The 17,243-nt window shown below is 40.2% G+C and overlaps 1 protein-coding gene across 12 annotated transcripts in view; it reads right to left on the bottom strand.

Annotated features, from left to right (window-relative positions):
* The window catches only part of TCF4 (transcription factor 4), a 330,874-nt gene that overhangs the window by 208,378 nt on the left and 105,253 nt on the right, over window positions 1-17,243 (bottom strand). For all 12 annotated transcript variants that reach the window (XM_054032796.1, XM_054032800.1, XM_054032797.1 and 9 more), the window contains 2 exons: window positions 14,372-14,433; window positions 10,491-10,587 (listed from right to left, as the gene is read on the bottom strand). In XM_054032796.1, the coding sequence (XP_053888771.1) occupies window positions 10,491-10,587; window positions 14,372-14,433 (159 nt within the window). The remainder of the gene's footprint in view (window positions 1-10,490; window positions 10,588-14,371; window positions 14,434-17,243) is intronic.

Here is a 17,243-nt window from a genome sequence, read left to right as displayed (position 1 = left end):
GTGATATTATTATATGTTTATGGCATAATTACGATGCATTTTGTACAAAATGGATCACGTGAGGTGTCATTGGAAAAGGTATGATTTGCTGAATATGATTATCCTATTAGTATGCATGTATCATTTTTTAATCTAAAGTAAGGAATATTGACTACATATCTGTATTTCAGTCGTGCGGCCTCTGGGTGACTAGCCTCTCTGATACAACAATGAAGAAACCAGACAACTGATGGCCCATCAACAAAGACAATGGACCCTGGAAGAACTTAACCTTCCTGGGACCGTTCTAAACAGCCTGTAAGTAATGGCTGCTATGACTCAGCAAGGTATGCAAGGGCATGTGACCAGGCCACACAACTCGAGACTCCATTTTGGGGTGTCTATATTTTTCTACACACTGGTCTGGAAACTGGTTTTGGAACAAAGGGTTCCCACTATATGCTAAAGCTATATAAGGCAGGGAGAGACATCATCGGTTCTCCTTCACTCCCCCCAGAAGAGGATTCCTGAAAACACCTGAGGAACAAAGACTGCACTGGGGGAAGTGCTGGACCCAGGCTAAAGGGATTTATAGCTTGTGTATAAAAAACCTGGGGATTCCACGCTGCAAAGCAAGTGTAGCTTGTGCCATCAGAATCTGCAGCCTGCCATATCATCAGTCAGGGTGAGAGATTGTTAATTCAGATCTTTCTAGTATATGAGACTTAGTTTGCGTTTTTGTTTATTTACTACGTAATCTGCTTTGATCTGTTTGCTATCACGTATAATCACTTAAAATCTATCTTTTGTAGTTAATAAATTTATTTTATGTTTTAATCTAAACCAGTAAGCTTGGAGTGAAGTGTTTGGGAATCTTAGCTCAGGGAGCTGTTGCATTTCCTCTTCACATTGAGGGAGGGGTGAACTCTATGAACTTACACTGTACAGTTCCCTATGTAGCGCAAGATGGTATAATTTTGGGTTTATACTCCAGTGGGGTGGGGGGGTCCTAGGCTGGGCAACTGGTGGTAATTTGGCTATAGCCTCTCTACCGTTGATTCGTGCAGTGGCTGGTTGGAGAGCCTGCATGTAATGCAGCTCGGTGTGTCCCTACCTGTGTGAATGCTGAAGGAAGTATAGGAGCGGGAGCCGGTCTGCAGCTTGTCACAGAAGCACACTCTGAGCGGGAGCCCAGGCTGGTGGGTCAGAGGGTTCAGTGATACCCCACTTCCAGGTGGCACCCCAGGGGAAACCTGTCACAAGTGTCATTAGGGATAAGGAGACATATTTTGTTTGATTTCTTTCCTTGTGCTCTTTGCTTGGATCAGAGAACAGAACAGAAATGCATTCTTTCTTTTTCTTTCTCTCTCTAAAAAAAATACAGGTAAAAGTAGAACCACCACCTGATCACATAGAATAGTATCAAGTAATCAAGGTGAAAAGAGAAATACCATGTTACTACCACATTTGGCCTTTCCCAAAAAGGCCATTCTCAATTTTGATATATACCATAAAGCGTGCCCTGAAAAAAAGCTTGTGAATACAGTGAAACACAAGGGGAAAGAATCAAAAATTGCTTCAGGCTCCAAAAATTTGTCTTGGGAACCACTCACTGCTGGTTCATGGGCACAGTTCAAGCTCAATCCAAGGCTGAATTAAAGGGTTTCTGCAGTGGGAATCAAACATATCTTATTCAGTGAATGAGTAGTTACTCGGTATTTTTTTTTTAGCCTCCTCATTCAGTGTGTGGTAGAGGGCTTGATGTCAGCTGTTGACAGCAGAGGACCATCCAAACCATTCACTGAATAGAAATGTTATTAGCTTTTCCTCTTGAATGCGTCTATGATGCTGTCACCACAGTGTACGAGTGCTCGACAAACACTAATGAGTTTATCTTCACAAACACCCCTGCAAGATTAGGTGGCATTATTATTCCCAATTTACAGTTGGGAAACTGAGGCACGCGGAGATTAATGAAGTGTCCACTGATTTGGGGTACTCAATTTGAGACTCCTAGAGCTTATTTTTCAGAGTACTTAGCTTTTATTTTTTTAAGCACTTACTATGTTGAAGGCACGGTTTCAACTAACTTCAGCTACAATTCCGAGTACTTAGTGTTTCTCCAGATCTGGCCCCACATCGCTCACGTTGAGCACTCAGAATATGAGGAACACACAATTAGTAGCCACCTGTGAAAAATCTGGCTTAAGTGACTTGCCCAGCATCACACAGGAACTCCGCGGAGCACAGGCAAGGATAGACTCCACTTCCTCAGGATGGCTTCAACTTCCTTAACCATAAGACCATCTATTCTCTTTCTGTGGTCCCCCGCCTATACACGCTACACCTTCCAACTTCTGCAACAAATGAGGCAGGTGTCCTACATACAGTAGCCTTCTTCACTACACAATCCTGATTCATTCCCTGAGCACCATCCATCCTATGCACTGAATGTGGCAGGAAGCCCATGGAAAAAATAGGATGTGATGATGTCATTAAAGACTGTATCATAATGCATATGCACAACGGGCCTGAATTAAGGTTACACAGCCAACCTTAATTATGGCGTTTCCTAACTTTGAATCTTTGATTTAACAACCTTAATGTTCTTTAATCTTTTTTTTTAAGTGATTTCCTAATTAAAAACAAACAAACAGAAAAACAGGAATTCTATCATTTGGAACAGGAATTCTATCATAGTTGGGTCATCAGTAGTTTTTTGACCTTTATAGAAACAGCACAGACCTCAATCACTGTAGGTAATGGAATAACTGACAGCAGGAGTAGACTGTTATCCTCCCTGTGGATGAAACACTAGAAAGGGAAAAGATACATTTTGCTGGAGGGAAGGAGTCACAGCTATTTCTTGACAGCAGAGGAATGTAAAGACTCAGTATTCTTGGGTTCATTTCCAGGTTCTAGAGAGAGAATGTGATTTAGTGGTTATAGGCCTCTTCCCCCCAACCTGTCCCTGCCTATCTAGCACTCCTGTGCCACCCCCACCCCACCCCCCATCCCCGGCTCCCTTCCACATTCTGGCTCCTGCAACCCCTTCTTCCTCTGTGCCCCTGTAGTGGACCCCATGCCTCGCCTCTCTGCATTCAAATCATTATCATTACCAGCAGTGGATTGACAGCACAGGAGAGATACTCTGCCTTTCCTAAGTTATAGTATCTTGCACAGCAGTGCATCCGAAGAAGTGGGCTGTAGTCCACGAAAGCTTATGCTCTAATAAATTTGTTAGTCTCTAAGGTGCCACAAGTACTCCTGTTCTTCTTTTTGCACAGCAGTGGCTCCAAAGCAGCAGGGAGAAGCAATGTCATGAAAAGCCTACTCCGCCCCAACAGCCCTGTGCTGGAGCATGCTCAGTGCAGAAGGAAGCTTTGGAGAATTTAGCGGCCAAGCTAACAAGTTTCTACTGAGCATGTGCAAACTGAAATTTTTCAAAGGCTCATAAATTAGTCAATATAGGTGAATATTCGCAGGGTTGAAAAAATGCTCATCCCTGACACCCAGCCAACATCCCTGAAAAATTTAATGTCCCTGCAACAAAGCATGGAGATGCTTGAGCTTCTCAATGAAACATCTCTAAGGATTTTTTTAAAATATGAGCAAAACATCATATTTTTTCCTAAACTCATTCTAAGAAATCAGAGGACCGTTTTTTCTGAAATTAAAAAAAACATAGCTTATGTCAGATTCTCGGTATGGAAAATTTTAGCCCAAATAGTTATAAATTGGGAAAGTTATAAAAAATTGAAAACAAGGCCTTATAATTGAAAATGTTGAGCAACCTTAATATAGGCAGTGCTACCAACTCTGCCAATAATCACAGTAACTGAAAAGAAAATCATGTCCAAATAAGGACAGTTCTTACAGAGATGAGTGCTGTCATAGCACAGTATATATTAATAAAGCTTTACAGTTACTTGGAATACCCAAGGAACTCAAACATTTTTCAGATAATAATTTGTTAAGCCTCGCAACTCCAATCCATTTTACAGATGGATAAACCTAGGCTAACTTGAGGGGAAAAAAGAGAGTAAGCAACCTGCCAAAGGTTACACAGCAAGTTAGTAGCAGAGGTGGAAGTAGAACTCAGGAGGCCTACCTAACACTAAGTTTTATGCCAGTTTTAATTAACAACATACAGTACTATATAATCTCACATAGCAAGCTTCACCCAATTTATAGTTTAGCATCATTTGCAATTTTCCATCCATTTTACCTGGGAAATGTGCCATCTCCTCAGAAATAAGAGAAAACCAGGCAAAAACTTGACAGGATAATAAAGAATATTTACAAGATAGAAGAGAGGGGACAGCAAACAAATGCAAAATGTCCAGTCTGGAGATGCATTACCTGTCTCTGCAAAATTTCAAGGGCCAGCCCTTTGAAAGGCATGCCGAGAAAAAGTTCCTATAAGAGGACAACCATGCACTAGGAAGGATCAAAAGTGACTAGACAGTTATGATGGAAGATACTTCTGGGGAAGGAAGTGCTCTGGTATAGTGCATATTAACACTACATCACATCTGTTTTCATTTTCTAGTTAGGAATAGAAAGGGAGCACAAAGAGCCATAATCTTGCAATCACTTTGTCTTCACATACCGAGATTATTAGCAAAGTCAAAACTCCCCTGAGCCAATCACCTGATGCACATCAGCTTCATAGCCAGCAGGACACAAAGGAACCAGCATTACACTTGACAGCCCTCCAGATCATGTACCCATTTTACAGCTAAGTGAAGTAAAAGTGGCCTGTCCCTACGAATCAAGCGAGCACCAAACCCACAACTTTCAGGACTGTAGTCAAGTAGCTTAACCACTCAGCCACCTCATCTCTTTATCCCACAGCCATCAAAATTAAGGTATGTATGTACACTGAATTTGAGTTCCTCTAAACATTCTCAATGCATACATCAAAGATGGACAAAAAATCTGTAGCATTTATTTTATGCCAATAAATAGATTAGATTGTTCAACAATATACATAAAATCAATATAACCAATGCTAGAATTATTTGAAAGGGAAAAAATACCAGGAGAACTACACAAACTGTTTTTGTGTATTTTTTAAAATAAAGAAATAAAACAAGCTTGCCTCTGATCTTACCAATGGCCATTAAACCAGCCTTTTAGTAATCTGCAGGTCTGGGTATCATTGGAATGGGTAACATCTCCATTTAGGTTTTTTCCTTCTTTGCACGCTCATATGTGATTGTTTGTCAAGTGGACTGTGCTACTCTCCTTTTAGTGGACTGCTGCTGGGATCTCAAAGCATTCACAACATTTCACCTTTTACAGTGTACTGGGTTACACTCAGGATGGTTAGAAATACTTTGAAGCAACACAAAGCTAAGTATTCCTGCAAGGCAAATTGAGCAGAGGAACTGAATTATAATGAACCAGCAGCTGTCACAATATGACCACAGTAACCAAATCAAAATATCAACCAGTAACCCAGATGCTATTCAAAGGTCACCAAATAAGCCAGGAGCTTTCTTCAACATCGCCTGAAATCTCAATCTAATCCTTGCAGTGAAATGTTCCATTAAGCTACAGGGGTTTTAGAAACAAGTTACTGTATACTGGTAAATGATTTAATGTACTAGCAAGGTATCATCGGTAGGATCAGTTCACAAACAATGCATCTGAAAATCAAGCATCCAGTATGGAATGATATACAACTATAACAATGTATTCCATGCCCTGTAGTCTTACCAGTACTTGTATATATTCATACTGGGCAACCTTCATTTATTGTTAAAATAAAACAGCCTAGTTGACTATTAGGACTCTGGAGACACAGAAAGATAACTGTGTTTCAATACATGGAAGCAACAGTTTAGGAGAAAAAAGTCATTTTCTGCATTCCCTACAGCCAATTATTAAATGGCTTGAAGCAAAGACTAATTTAAATACTCCCTGCAAGAATTTGGACACTTAAAAAAAGAAAACACATTTAAGTTAAAATACATACCTGAAAACAAAAGCTTACAATATAGGCCTACAGACACCACAACATTTCTACAAATATTCATGGCTCATTTGTATGCTGTCAATAACAATTATACCCGAAATCTTTTCTTCCTGGAAAACTATTCTTTCTTCAAAGTTAAGATTACATGCTAGATCACACACAATAAGAGCTAGATTAAGCCAATAAGGTACAACCTCATGAAAAGAAAGGAATGTAAAGGCTTTGACCCAGGGGTAGCTCCCAGAGCTCCTATGTCTGAGAGAGGCACCATGCTTTCGAAGGCCTATTAGACCAAAGTTTTATAGAATGCAACTTTGCTGGCTGGAGTAAGGGTGGGAGGGAATACCTCAGCTCGGTCTAACACTGATGTCAGCACTAGCTTCCAGCAGTCCTTGTGTTTTCTGTGCACAATGGCTGAGAATTGCATCTGGCCCCTGTTGTGAGGGGGAAGTAGCCAGCAAGGTTCCTTTCATTTTCTCCCTGTGCTTTTGCCAACAGCAGAGCGCCATATGTAAACTTGACCCTGACTGTGCAGCTATAAAAATCAACGATTTCTTGTTCGCTGGTACAAGAGGGACATACAAAAACACATCAGTTTACAGGTTAAGTTAATAGCACAGATCACGGGCTTTGAGGCCTCTGATGAATTTCTCATATATTTTCATATTGAGGGAATAAGAAGGTGACGTGGGTTATGACCCTAACCTTTCACTTTTGTAGGTCTAAGTTCAAAACTAGTTGAAAGAATTGGACTCAGGGTTGTACCCTATCCTTGGTGGCCATTTGATTTGCTTACAACATAAAAACAACAAATCATTCAAAACGAATGTGCTCAAGAGATGATCCGAAATACAACAGGTGTTGCAGGCCTGGATCAAGGTGCATTGGCAGTATATACACTGAATCTTGTTTTTTTTCCATGCTCTGTATGCTTCTGTCTGTCTACACAGTGCTATTTATCTCCAAGAACACCAAAAAAGAAACAATACTAAAACCTCTGAATTTAAAAGACAATGAGGTAACATATTTAGGTTTATAGCTCACAACATTAAAAAAAACAAGTATTTTAAAATATAAAAGAAAATTCAAAGGAATTGAAGTTTGTAACTCTTTTCTGTAAAATGAATATTGCTCATCATGTACTTTGCTGACATCCAACTCAGTTACTGAATTATGGGCACTACCATAAAACTTTTATATGAACATTTATTGTTAAGAGTAATAACAATGTAATGACATAGAAAGAAACATCTTAGAAGTTAAAAAATGCTGTTCTTTTAATCAGATAAGAGCTATGGATTATGAAACTACTAAGGGCTTAATTTTGTTTTCATGCCACCATAAATCAGGTGTAACTCCACTGAAGTCAATACAGCTACACTAGTATAGTGGAAAATAGGCTCAAGTTGGATGATAATCAGGCTCTATATCTGTATCAATTGCCAGCAGAAAGAAGAGCATGTGAATAAAATTACAAGTCTCTCTCTGCAGGTGCAAACTGCTCCACAGTAGATCTGTGGGGACCTTTTCTTTGGATAATTTGATGATCTGACAGGAAGAGGGAAACTGATAAAACATGTACTGGGAGCCACATCCCATATTAGTTCAGGATGGACTCAATTAAAGTAAATATGGTGCACTGTTTGTAATTGCAACAATTAGAATTCATCATAAAATCACAAATACAATGTAATCAGCACAAATTAATAGCAGTTTCTGTTATGGAAACATTTGGGAAATAAACAGCATTACTGATTATTTTATTGAATTATTATCATCATCATCATCATTAATGATTAGTTAAGTGTGCAAAACCGTACAAGACACAGAAGAAAATAAGGTCCTTGCTGCCCAAGGGTACTAAGGAGTTTATCATGCCTCGAAGAATTCTCTCTGTGTATTTAAAATGATCTTTCTAATCACCAACTTTTGAAACAGTAAACTGCTCTCTGACTTTCTGCTCAGCAGAACACTGCCTTGGCCTCAACTCTGAGGCAGTTTTGTTAATGTCAGGTAAACTGTCTCACCAAAAACAGAATCCTCTTCTGTTCAAAATCTGCTTGAGGTGGAAAATGTAACACTCCGAAAACAATAACGACCCGTGTTTCAGACCAGACAGCTTATCTGACAGGACAGTGCTCTCATTAGAAACAGTGGGAGATTCACAGACTTAGTAGCATTCCCTAGCATAGTACAGCAGATGGCCTTGGCTTCCACATTTAGGACTTGATTCTAACTATTGCAACCAAGGCAGAAGTGCACAGGGACTGCAGCAGAAGCTCCAGGAGGAGCTGACTCCTGGCATCTTGCTGGGGAGTGTACATTGCAACAGCTCTCATTAACCCTCATCAAAGCTCTGCTAGCCAGTGCCCCAGAAGGTGGGGTAGCAGTTCCACCACCCACTACTCCTCTCTCCCATTTTGGGTAGCCAGCTTTAGAGGGTTCTAGGAAAACAGCCTCCACTCCCTAATGAGATTGTCTGGCCTCTGCATAGGCGAAACAAGGACACAGGGAAGCGCCTTGCGACATCATCCCTACCTCTGCCCCGCGCACACCAGAGCAGGTTGGGCACGATCTAGGCTTTAGGAGATTAGTGGAAGTAGGGGAATAAAAGTGTGGTTTCCATGCCATTTGCTGCCTAAACTGGCACAAATTAAAAGGAATCTGCTCTAATTACCAGAGAATCATTTTAAATTAAGGTTACAAAATGCTTTAGATTGAGGGAGCAAGCTGATTGGCTTCAACAGTAGGCGTGCATTATTACACAATAACACACTTGTCAGAAGCTGTTAGCCTCGCTCTCTCTCTCACACGCACTCTAATCTGCACATGGAGGAACATCAGTATTCTTATTTCCAAATGATTTTATTTTTTCAATAAATACACATACACTGAAACTTAAGGACACAACAGGAACATTCCACATCCAGACCTTTCAGCATGATGACCATTACAAACTAAGTGCTGCTGAGAGACATCTTGAATTTGACAGTGTTGGTATTTTCAGAAAAATTGAGGCCTGATTATTCTCTTAGCTGCGGCTGTGAAAGTCCCATTGACTTTGACAATCAGGCTTCAGCAGAAAAATCACATTTAAGAAAAATGTGATTTTTTTTTAAATCTAATCAATCTGTTATTTTATTCCTAAAAATGTGCTTGCAAAAGTATTGTATTGTAATGAATACTTTTTGAAATAAGGGACAGCAGCTTTTTTCCCAAATGGGGGACAAACAATTGCAGACTAATGCTATTTATTTATTGGATAAATAGGCAGGAGCAGAGGGTAAGAGAGACAGACTTAAATTGCAAAGATCCGCATTAAAGGGTTAAATGTGAAAGCATCACTCAGCCCAGTGGGATCACAGAAGTCTGTAACTATTTGTAACGTATTTGCACTACCTAAAGCCAATGGCGTGAGTTAATAAGGGAGTGTCGGAATTTCCTTGCTTTTGTTGGCTTAAGTCAGACCCTTGAAACTGTTGTAACTATGTTTTGTGGGGGAATACATACAAATAATTACAAGCTTCAACATTATCCCGAATGTTAAATAACTCACAAATATTTCCTAATATTAAAAGACAAGGCATATTTTAGGGGAATACATTACATTCACAAAATGATATATCACAGTTACAGCTCTATGTTTTCTTTGGCTTACATTCAATCACAGCATTGCAGCTAGTTCATTGATAACTGCAGTAGAAGGGTGTGATCTTGGCCAAGCACAAGGATTACTAATATTTTTACATCATATATTTACTTTAACCAAACTCATTTATCAACCATGATTTAAAGACAGTAGTTATCATTCACTTGCAAATAATTATAGCCTTTCTTTATACTGCTACGGTTATAGCTGTTACACTAAATCTTTGCAAGCTTCATTAAAATGAATGCAGGGACGTCCAAGCTTTCCTTAACTTTGAGAGCTGACTTGCCAAATGCCACAAGCTGAATTTGGCTTGTCCCAAGTGGAGCACGTTGCAGGCAGCCTCATCTTTAATCCAGAAGTTTGCAGTCCAGAGAGACTGCAAGTCCCAACAGGCAATGATCCATCACGATCCAGAGAAAACAATGGTTTATGATCTCAATCGCTTGTTATTTATCTGTTCCCTCTAAAGAACATTTATTTGTAATATTTTCAGCAACATTTTTTGTACTTTAAAAGTTCTGTTTAATTCTCTGCCAAGTGGTCACACCTTTAAAGAAAACACTTAAGCATCAGGAAAGTACATTCACCGCTCTATGTAAAAACGGCAGTCACTGTTTTATATGCTATAAACTGTTTACATGAAGAAAATAGAGGCTATTCAGTAAACACCACAGGTGTACATTTTTCAAAATATGAGGTTGCTCAAGAGGCAAAATTCAATATTTCCTCCCGAAGACTATGAACAACAAAACCCAAAATGCTTAGGAGAGGAACGGAAGTCCTCAAATTAAACTATGGTGCACTCACTAACTTCCACTTTTAAAAATTAAGCCTTTGAAAAACAAAACCACATTAAGAAATTTGATTTCTTCTTACTTTGTATTCTGGAATTGACAAAAGGAGGAGAGAGATTGTCATGTGACCCAAGGTCCCTGCTTGCCATGTGATCATAGTGAGTCCCATCTCCATAGTTCTGTTAATAAATTGGGAAGGGGAAAAGAGTTTTACAATTTTAACACAAACATTTTCTGTAAGAATAACAGAGAAAGAAGTTATACTTTCCCCCTCGATTCTGAATAATGAAGAAACTTTATTCCCTCCATTGCTCTTTTCCACTGAGTTTGTTGGGGGCAATGCGTTCCAAAATGTATTTGAAGCCGGTTTAAAATTTTTATTTTGTTAGTAATTAATATGTGTTTATTTTGTGGACACACCTGCCTGGTAATTGAGATAATATACCAGGGAGCGTGGTGCTGTGCAAGCCATCGAATGACTTTCACCTACTATGTCAGTCTTTCTGCTTTCATATCAGTTGGGTAGAAGAAAGAATATATCTAAGTTTTTTTTTAAATCTACTATCTGTAAGTAGAAATTTGCCATTTTAACCCAGTGGTTGTTGCACGCACACAAAGGCAAAATTTGGCCTGAAGTGTTTGGGTGATTAATACTACTTTTTCTCATTAAGGAACAAGACCCCAAAGCTGGAGGGATTAACCCATGAGCTTAACTTTATGCACTGTGAGTACTTCCACTGAAGTCAATGACACTAGTCAAGTGTATAATTTAAACACATGCGTAAATCTTGTCAGGACCAGGGCGCACATTTTCAAAGCATCCCTAGCCTAGCCTCCCAGTCTACACTCACAATTATTGTACCTGTGCAAAACCTCAAAAGTAATCACAAAAATGTACAAGAGTTTGTCCATCTGTAGTGCTGCTATTACATTTGTATTTTCAAACACCGTTACTAATTTCTCACAGCACCTCTCTGAGGCATACAAATATCATCCTCATTTTCAGATGGGGAAACTGAGATGCACAGAGGTCAAGTGATTTGCATAAGACAACCAGAAAGCTGATATGGAGCCTTGATGAAAATTCAGGATTTCCCCCCACAGGACTGTGCTCGTTTCTTTATATCATCTCATGATATACTGGTACACTCACGTTCAGATATGTATGCCTAAATAATTGCGTGTGGGAATGTACAGGTTAATTTTCAAAACTTTTTTTTTTCTAAAAGCAACCACAAGTGTCGAGGGGGGAAAAAAGGTTAAAAATAAAACTGACACATGTATAAAGTAATGATGTAATGGAGGCTAAACCAGGTATAATAGGAAATGGTGATTGGCTTTTCCTCTTCTATGGAAATGGTTGAGATTCAATCCTGGTATGCAGTACATGGGGAAAAAATCATTCTGCTCAGCTGGCTGCCGTGTAATGCAAGGCTAAGTAAATTTACTTAGACGTGTCCGTTGGCATGTTAGCCAAAGGCAGAATCTGCCCATAGGAGAGAAAAAAAAAAAAGAATGGACTGAATATATGAACAATAACACTGTCTTTCACCTCACTGGACTCTTACTTTAGGGTGCTGAAACATAGCTAGCAATGCTTGCAAGCCCTGTTCCTTCACATTCATTAAGGGTACGTCTACACTTACCGGAGGGTCCGGCGGCTGGCAATCGATGTTCTGGGATCGATCCCGGAAGTGCTCGCCGTCGACGCCGGTACTCCAGCTCGGCGAGAGGAGTACGTGGCATTGACGGGGGAGCCTCCGTGCCGCGTCTGGACCCGCGGTAAGTTCGGACTAAGGTACTTCGAATTCAGCTACGTTAATAACGTAGCTGAATTTGCGTACCTTAGTCCGAAGTGGGGACTTAGTGGGGACCAGCCAAAGAGACAATTAAACAGCAATATAAACAAACTTTTTAAATAAGGGTGAAGCCACATTTTGCCTTGCATAATTTTATATCACGAATTTACAGAATACATGAAGAAGTAGTCTTGATCCTGAAGTATATACTGTAATTTTTGAGCCCAATCCTCAGAATAATATTAAGGCCCTGATCCTGCAACTGGACTGGGGCACAGGCTCAAAGCTTCTGACCCCAGTGAGAGGTCTGCCCAATTAAAGAGCTCAGGACTCCGCCTTTTTCAGAGAGGGTTGATTGTGCAACTCTTACTTACACTGGTGAACTTTTACTTATGTGAATAGATTCAATGGGACTATTGACGTGAGTTATACAATCTGGCCCATAAGTGGACAGAGCTGTTGGTGGGGGTGTGTGTATATATACATATAAACAATTTTATTGGAAGGGATATTTCTTATTACTCAAATAAATGGAAATTGAATCCTGAGTCTCCACGCAATTCTAAACACAACTTTCTCAAAGTCAAAACTAATGAATTATGTTGTATTCCCGCTATTATAAAAATAACAAGAAATATAGTGTGTCTCAGTAATTCCCATGGTAGGTAGTAGTTCAGTAATGACACTTTACTGTAATAGGAATTAATTTAATGTTAGTGTGTGTGCGTTATAATGTGAGGAACGGGAAAGATTTCCTCATCTCATCCATATAATGCATTAGAATGTCAAACTTGACAGCTGGAGCAATGGGTTGGTAAAGTTACTGGTAAGTAGGCAGATCTTACTGTACTTTGAAGATTAAAGTTAGTAGCACATTGCCTGAAGACAAGAGAAGTCACTATCCACAGCCCTCTGAACTGTTCTGACTTTGGAAGTGGAGGCATTATCCCTTCAAGCTTGGGGAAAAAGATTGAAGGGCTCTAAATACGTTTGCGGGCTACATTTTCAAACTGGCTACCTCTGCTGTGCCACCAAAATATGCACACTCATGAGCAAATAGGTAAGAATTTGTGCAAACATGCATTTGTACAAGCAAAATAGGTAAATGTGAACGAAAACTAGTCCTTGTGTACACAGTCACCAAGTTTAAGGATACAGATACATGTCTGCCTACAAATGAACAATTTAATTCAGATTGTAGGCCTCTAGTTGTTGAAAATTGTTCCCAAAATGTTACGGATCCCTTAAGCCTCACATACATAGCCCGTCGTGAGTTAATGATTTGTTCTAAAGACATTCAGCCTACACCCCCACCAAAGCAGGAAATATCGGTTTTTAAAACTTATACTCTTGTTAAGTCTTGAACTCTGCCTTTTCACTGAAGAAACCAACAGAGGCTGAGCAGAATGTTGAGGTTGGGCAATGCAGATATGGTCACCTGAAGAGAGGTCTGAAGTAGAAAGATGCTGTAAATGGCCAGATTGAGTGGGAACAAAGAAATGTGGGCTCAGATTTTGCCCCCCTTGAGAACACTTGTCTACTGATGAGGAATAGTAGCTTTCCCTTCCAGTAGTTCCACTTCAGTGGGATTACCCAAGGAGTGAGGAATAATCCTGCATCTTGGCAGGGAGTTAGATTAGATGACCCTTTGTGGTCCCTTCTAACCCTGTAGTTCTATGATTCTAAGGTACCATTCAATGTTAGGAAGAGTGGCAGTATCTGACCCTCGGTGATGAAGTAGCACATTTTGAGTGTACAATGCTTCCCAATACTATGCAATGGATTTTTTGCATGTAGGTATCTGTGCCAGTGAGACATAAAATCTCCTAGCAAGCTAACTACAGCAAGTGAAATGTCAACAATAACAAAAAATGCCTCTTACTGCACTGAGATAACATACAGTGTTGGATCAATGGCTGATACTGACTAGCAAGGCAAAATGGCTAATGAAAATTCTTGCTAGCTGTTAGCAGGAGTGGAGCAGGTGTCAAATTCAATCACAGGATCAGATAAGAATGTAAAAAAGCAATTTTGAAGAGAAGCTGGTCTACAGCCAACTTTGCATGTACATTTTTCTATGCAATCAGGTGTAAAACTCAAATTTAAGATTGTAAATTTACATATGCAGGAAGTCTGGTTTAGGAAAAAGATTAGATATACTTACCCTGGATGGACTAGGATGTCCTCCATTCCCCCAGGACCCTGAGCTAGTTCTGTCTTCTACATCTAGGGACAAAAAAGTTCTTTAGGCTTTATTGCAATAATTCTTTCCTTTTGTGTAAGCACTTTTAAATTAATGTTTCAAATTAATCTCCTGTTGCCTTTAATTAAGAATCAGACATAGGGCTACTACGATGATAGTGGCTTCTGACCCAACCACTTAAATTAACTCATTTAAATTCACAGCAGAAATGAACTGGACCCTCAGGAACCAGAGGTTTGAACATAAAAATTACTTCAGTGGCTCAGTGTTTCGTGAGACTTAAAAACCTGACTCTGATGTACCAGTTAAAGTTGTACCAAAATCCTTGCCGCAAAATACATATAATCAAACATCAAAAATAAGATGTGGTGAAACAGAGAAAACCCAGAAGCTAATTTAAAACATTTTCAAGGTAAATATTCCTACACAGATCCTCACTCAGACTCAATTCAGGAATGTACTCAAGTCCCAGTGAAGTCAGGAGGAGTTACGCACATGCTTAAACGCTTTCCTGAATAGAGATGGATGTAATTACAGACTTAAGCATTTTCCTGAATTTCCTTAATGCCTGATGCAATGCCTATTGAAATCAATGGGAATCTTCCCATTAGCTTTGGATGCTTTCAGTAGTGTGCTCAACCACTTAGATGTTTCTGCCCCCTCTCTTTGAGGCAGTAGCAACATACAATATGAAAGATATGGCAAAATTGCAAAGACGTAGTACAGTCTAGTGTTTAGAGCATGGCCCGGGAAATCAAGACTCCTGCATCCTTTCCTGAACTCTGCTGCTGAACAGATGTATGACTGGGACCTGGTCTACACTTCAAACAAAGATTGACATAGCAATGGAGCTCAGGAATGTGAAAAATCCTCACGCCTGAGTGCCATAGCTATGCCCATCTAGCCACTGGTGTGGACACAGCCAGCCTGACAGAAGAATGTTTCTGTCAACGCAGCTACCATCACTCGGGGAGGTGATGTTCCTACACCCCTTCCATTCCTATAGGCTGCATCTGCACTATGGGGTTATCTACAGCGCCAAAGCTTACCACAATAGCCCCTGTAGTGTAGACATGGCCATAGAGTGAATCACTTTCTCTGGTCCATTTTATCCATTTGTAAACTGGATAGCACAATATCTACCTCAAAAAGGTGCTGTAAGGCTTAATAAATTACTCTTTATGAAGTGCTTCCAAATCCTTGGACAAAAGGTGATATATAATTGCTAAGTGTTACAGAATGCAACTCTAAATTTCCCTTGACAGAACTGGAGTATTACAAAAATGTTATTTCAAGGGTGGAATGCTGTTTCATAACATTTTTCTGTTACTGTTTCTCTTGATGCTACTGTAAACAGAATAATTTCTTTTATTCTTTCTGTTTTGGTCTTTCCTAGGGTAAGAAAAGTTGTTGTTTTTTTAATGAGGAGTTTTTATTACTGTTAAAATTGTCACCTCTGTCATAATGAGTTTTTATATTGTTTTAGATGGGATGTTTCAGAAAGAGAAGCAGACTAGCTGCTTCAAAAGACACCCCAATTGCAAACAGATGTCCCTCGTGGATAGTCAGACAATGAATTGTGCGCTTCAGGGCAGGCCATGTTAGTTCTGAGGTTGTATCAAGGCCCAGGAGAAGAGGCTACAGTCCCTAAACTCTACTATTTAAGGCTGAAAGCATTATATTCTTTGTGATGTACTCAAGGATGCTGGAGTAAGCTTGTATGACCACTGTCCTCATGGAATCCTCAGTACCCTCTGTTGGGAATCTCATCAAGCTATCCCAGTTACCAAAAAACATTTAATGACTAAATAAGGTGCCAATCCAGCAAAGCACTTAAGGACAGATTTAAATGTAAGCATGTGAGCAGTTCCATTTAAGTCATTTTAATTTAGGGCATTCGTTCAAGTCAGTGAGAATACTCACATACTTAAAATTAAGCACATGCCTCAGAACTTTGATAGACTGGGGCCAGAACAGTACATTTCATTAAATCTCTTTTCATGATGTGTTATATTTCACTAAATTTGATTTTGCTATTAATATTATATTTGAGGGCCCCTGTTCTGATCAGCAAAAAAAAAAACGTGTGGGGCAGCCGGAGCCAGGGTGCAGGGGGACTCCCTGCGCTGCAGACGTGCCCTGGGCAGTGGAGTTCGCGCCCTGGCTAGCGGGGGGGGGGGGGGGAGGGGAGCGGAGGGAGAGAGAGAGAAAGGGTGCGGCCAGGGCTTCCTTCAGCGGGGCGCTTGCCACTCGGCCCCTCCCGCCGCGCCCCCTGACGGGTGGGCTCTGCACCGCTCCGGTTGGCGGGGAGGGAAGGACGCGGGCTGCCCTGCCGGACTTGCTGCAGACCTGGCACTGGCTGGGGCAGAGTGCGCAGCCCGCTCCCAGCAGGGCGCTCCCCTCCTCCGCGCCACCACCCACTAAAAAAAAAAAAGGATTGGTGCCTGGAGCCGGCCCTGGTTCTGACACTCCAGGGTCACATATTCAAAAGGACCGGGGCTCAAAGGGAACTGGCGCTCACAAATTTGAGCTGTGGTACTTTTTTTGAAAGAGAAAGAGTTGATGTATGTCCCAGCACTTCTAGAGCCTCATTCGGGAATAGAAAATGTTACAACATGGTTGAGTTAGTGCTGAAGAAACAAGCTTGACTTCAAAAATTACCTGACCATGTAGTGATTGATTTTAAGGGTTTTATTTTAAAGCACCTTTATGTTTCAAGGCAAAAAATATCTAATGTAATTGTGGATATTTTCATTATCCATGTACATGTCTAGTCCTTTTTGTACTCTTTCTAAGAGGTTGGTCTCAATTATATCTAATGGCAATGAATCCC

This window comes from Malaclemys terrapin, chromosome 6 (genome assembly GCF_027887155.1).
Source record: "Malaclemys terrapin pileata isolate rMalTer1 chromosome 6, rMalTer1.hap1, whole genome shotgun sequence".
NCBI classification, from domain to species: Eukaryota; Metazoa; Chordata; order Testudines; family Emydidae; genus Malaclemys; species Malaclemys terrapin.
Note: the sequence above shows the minus strand (reverse complement) of the source record. Positions and strands in the feature narration are given on the sequence as shown.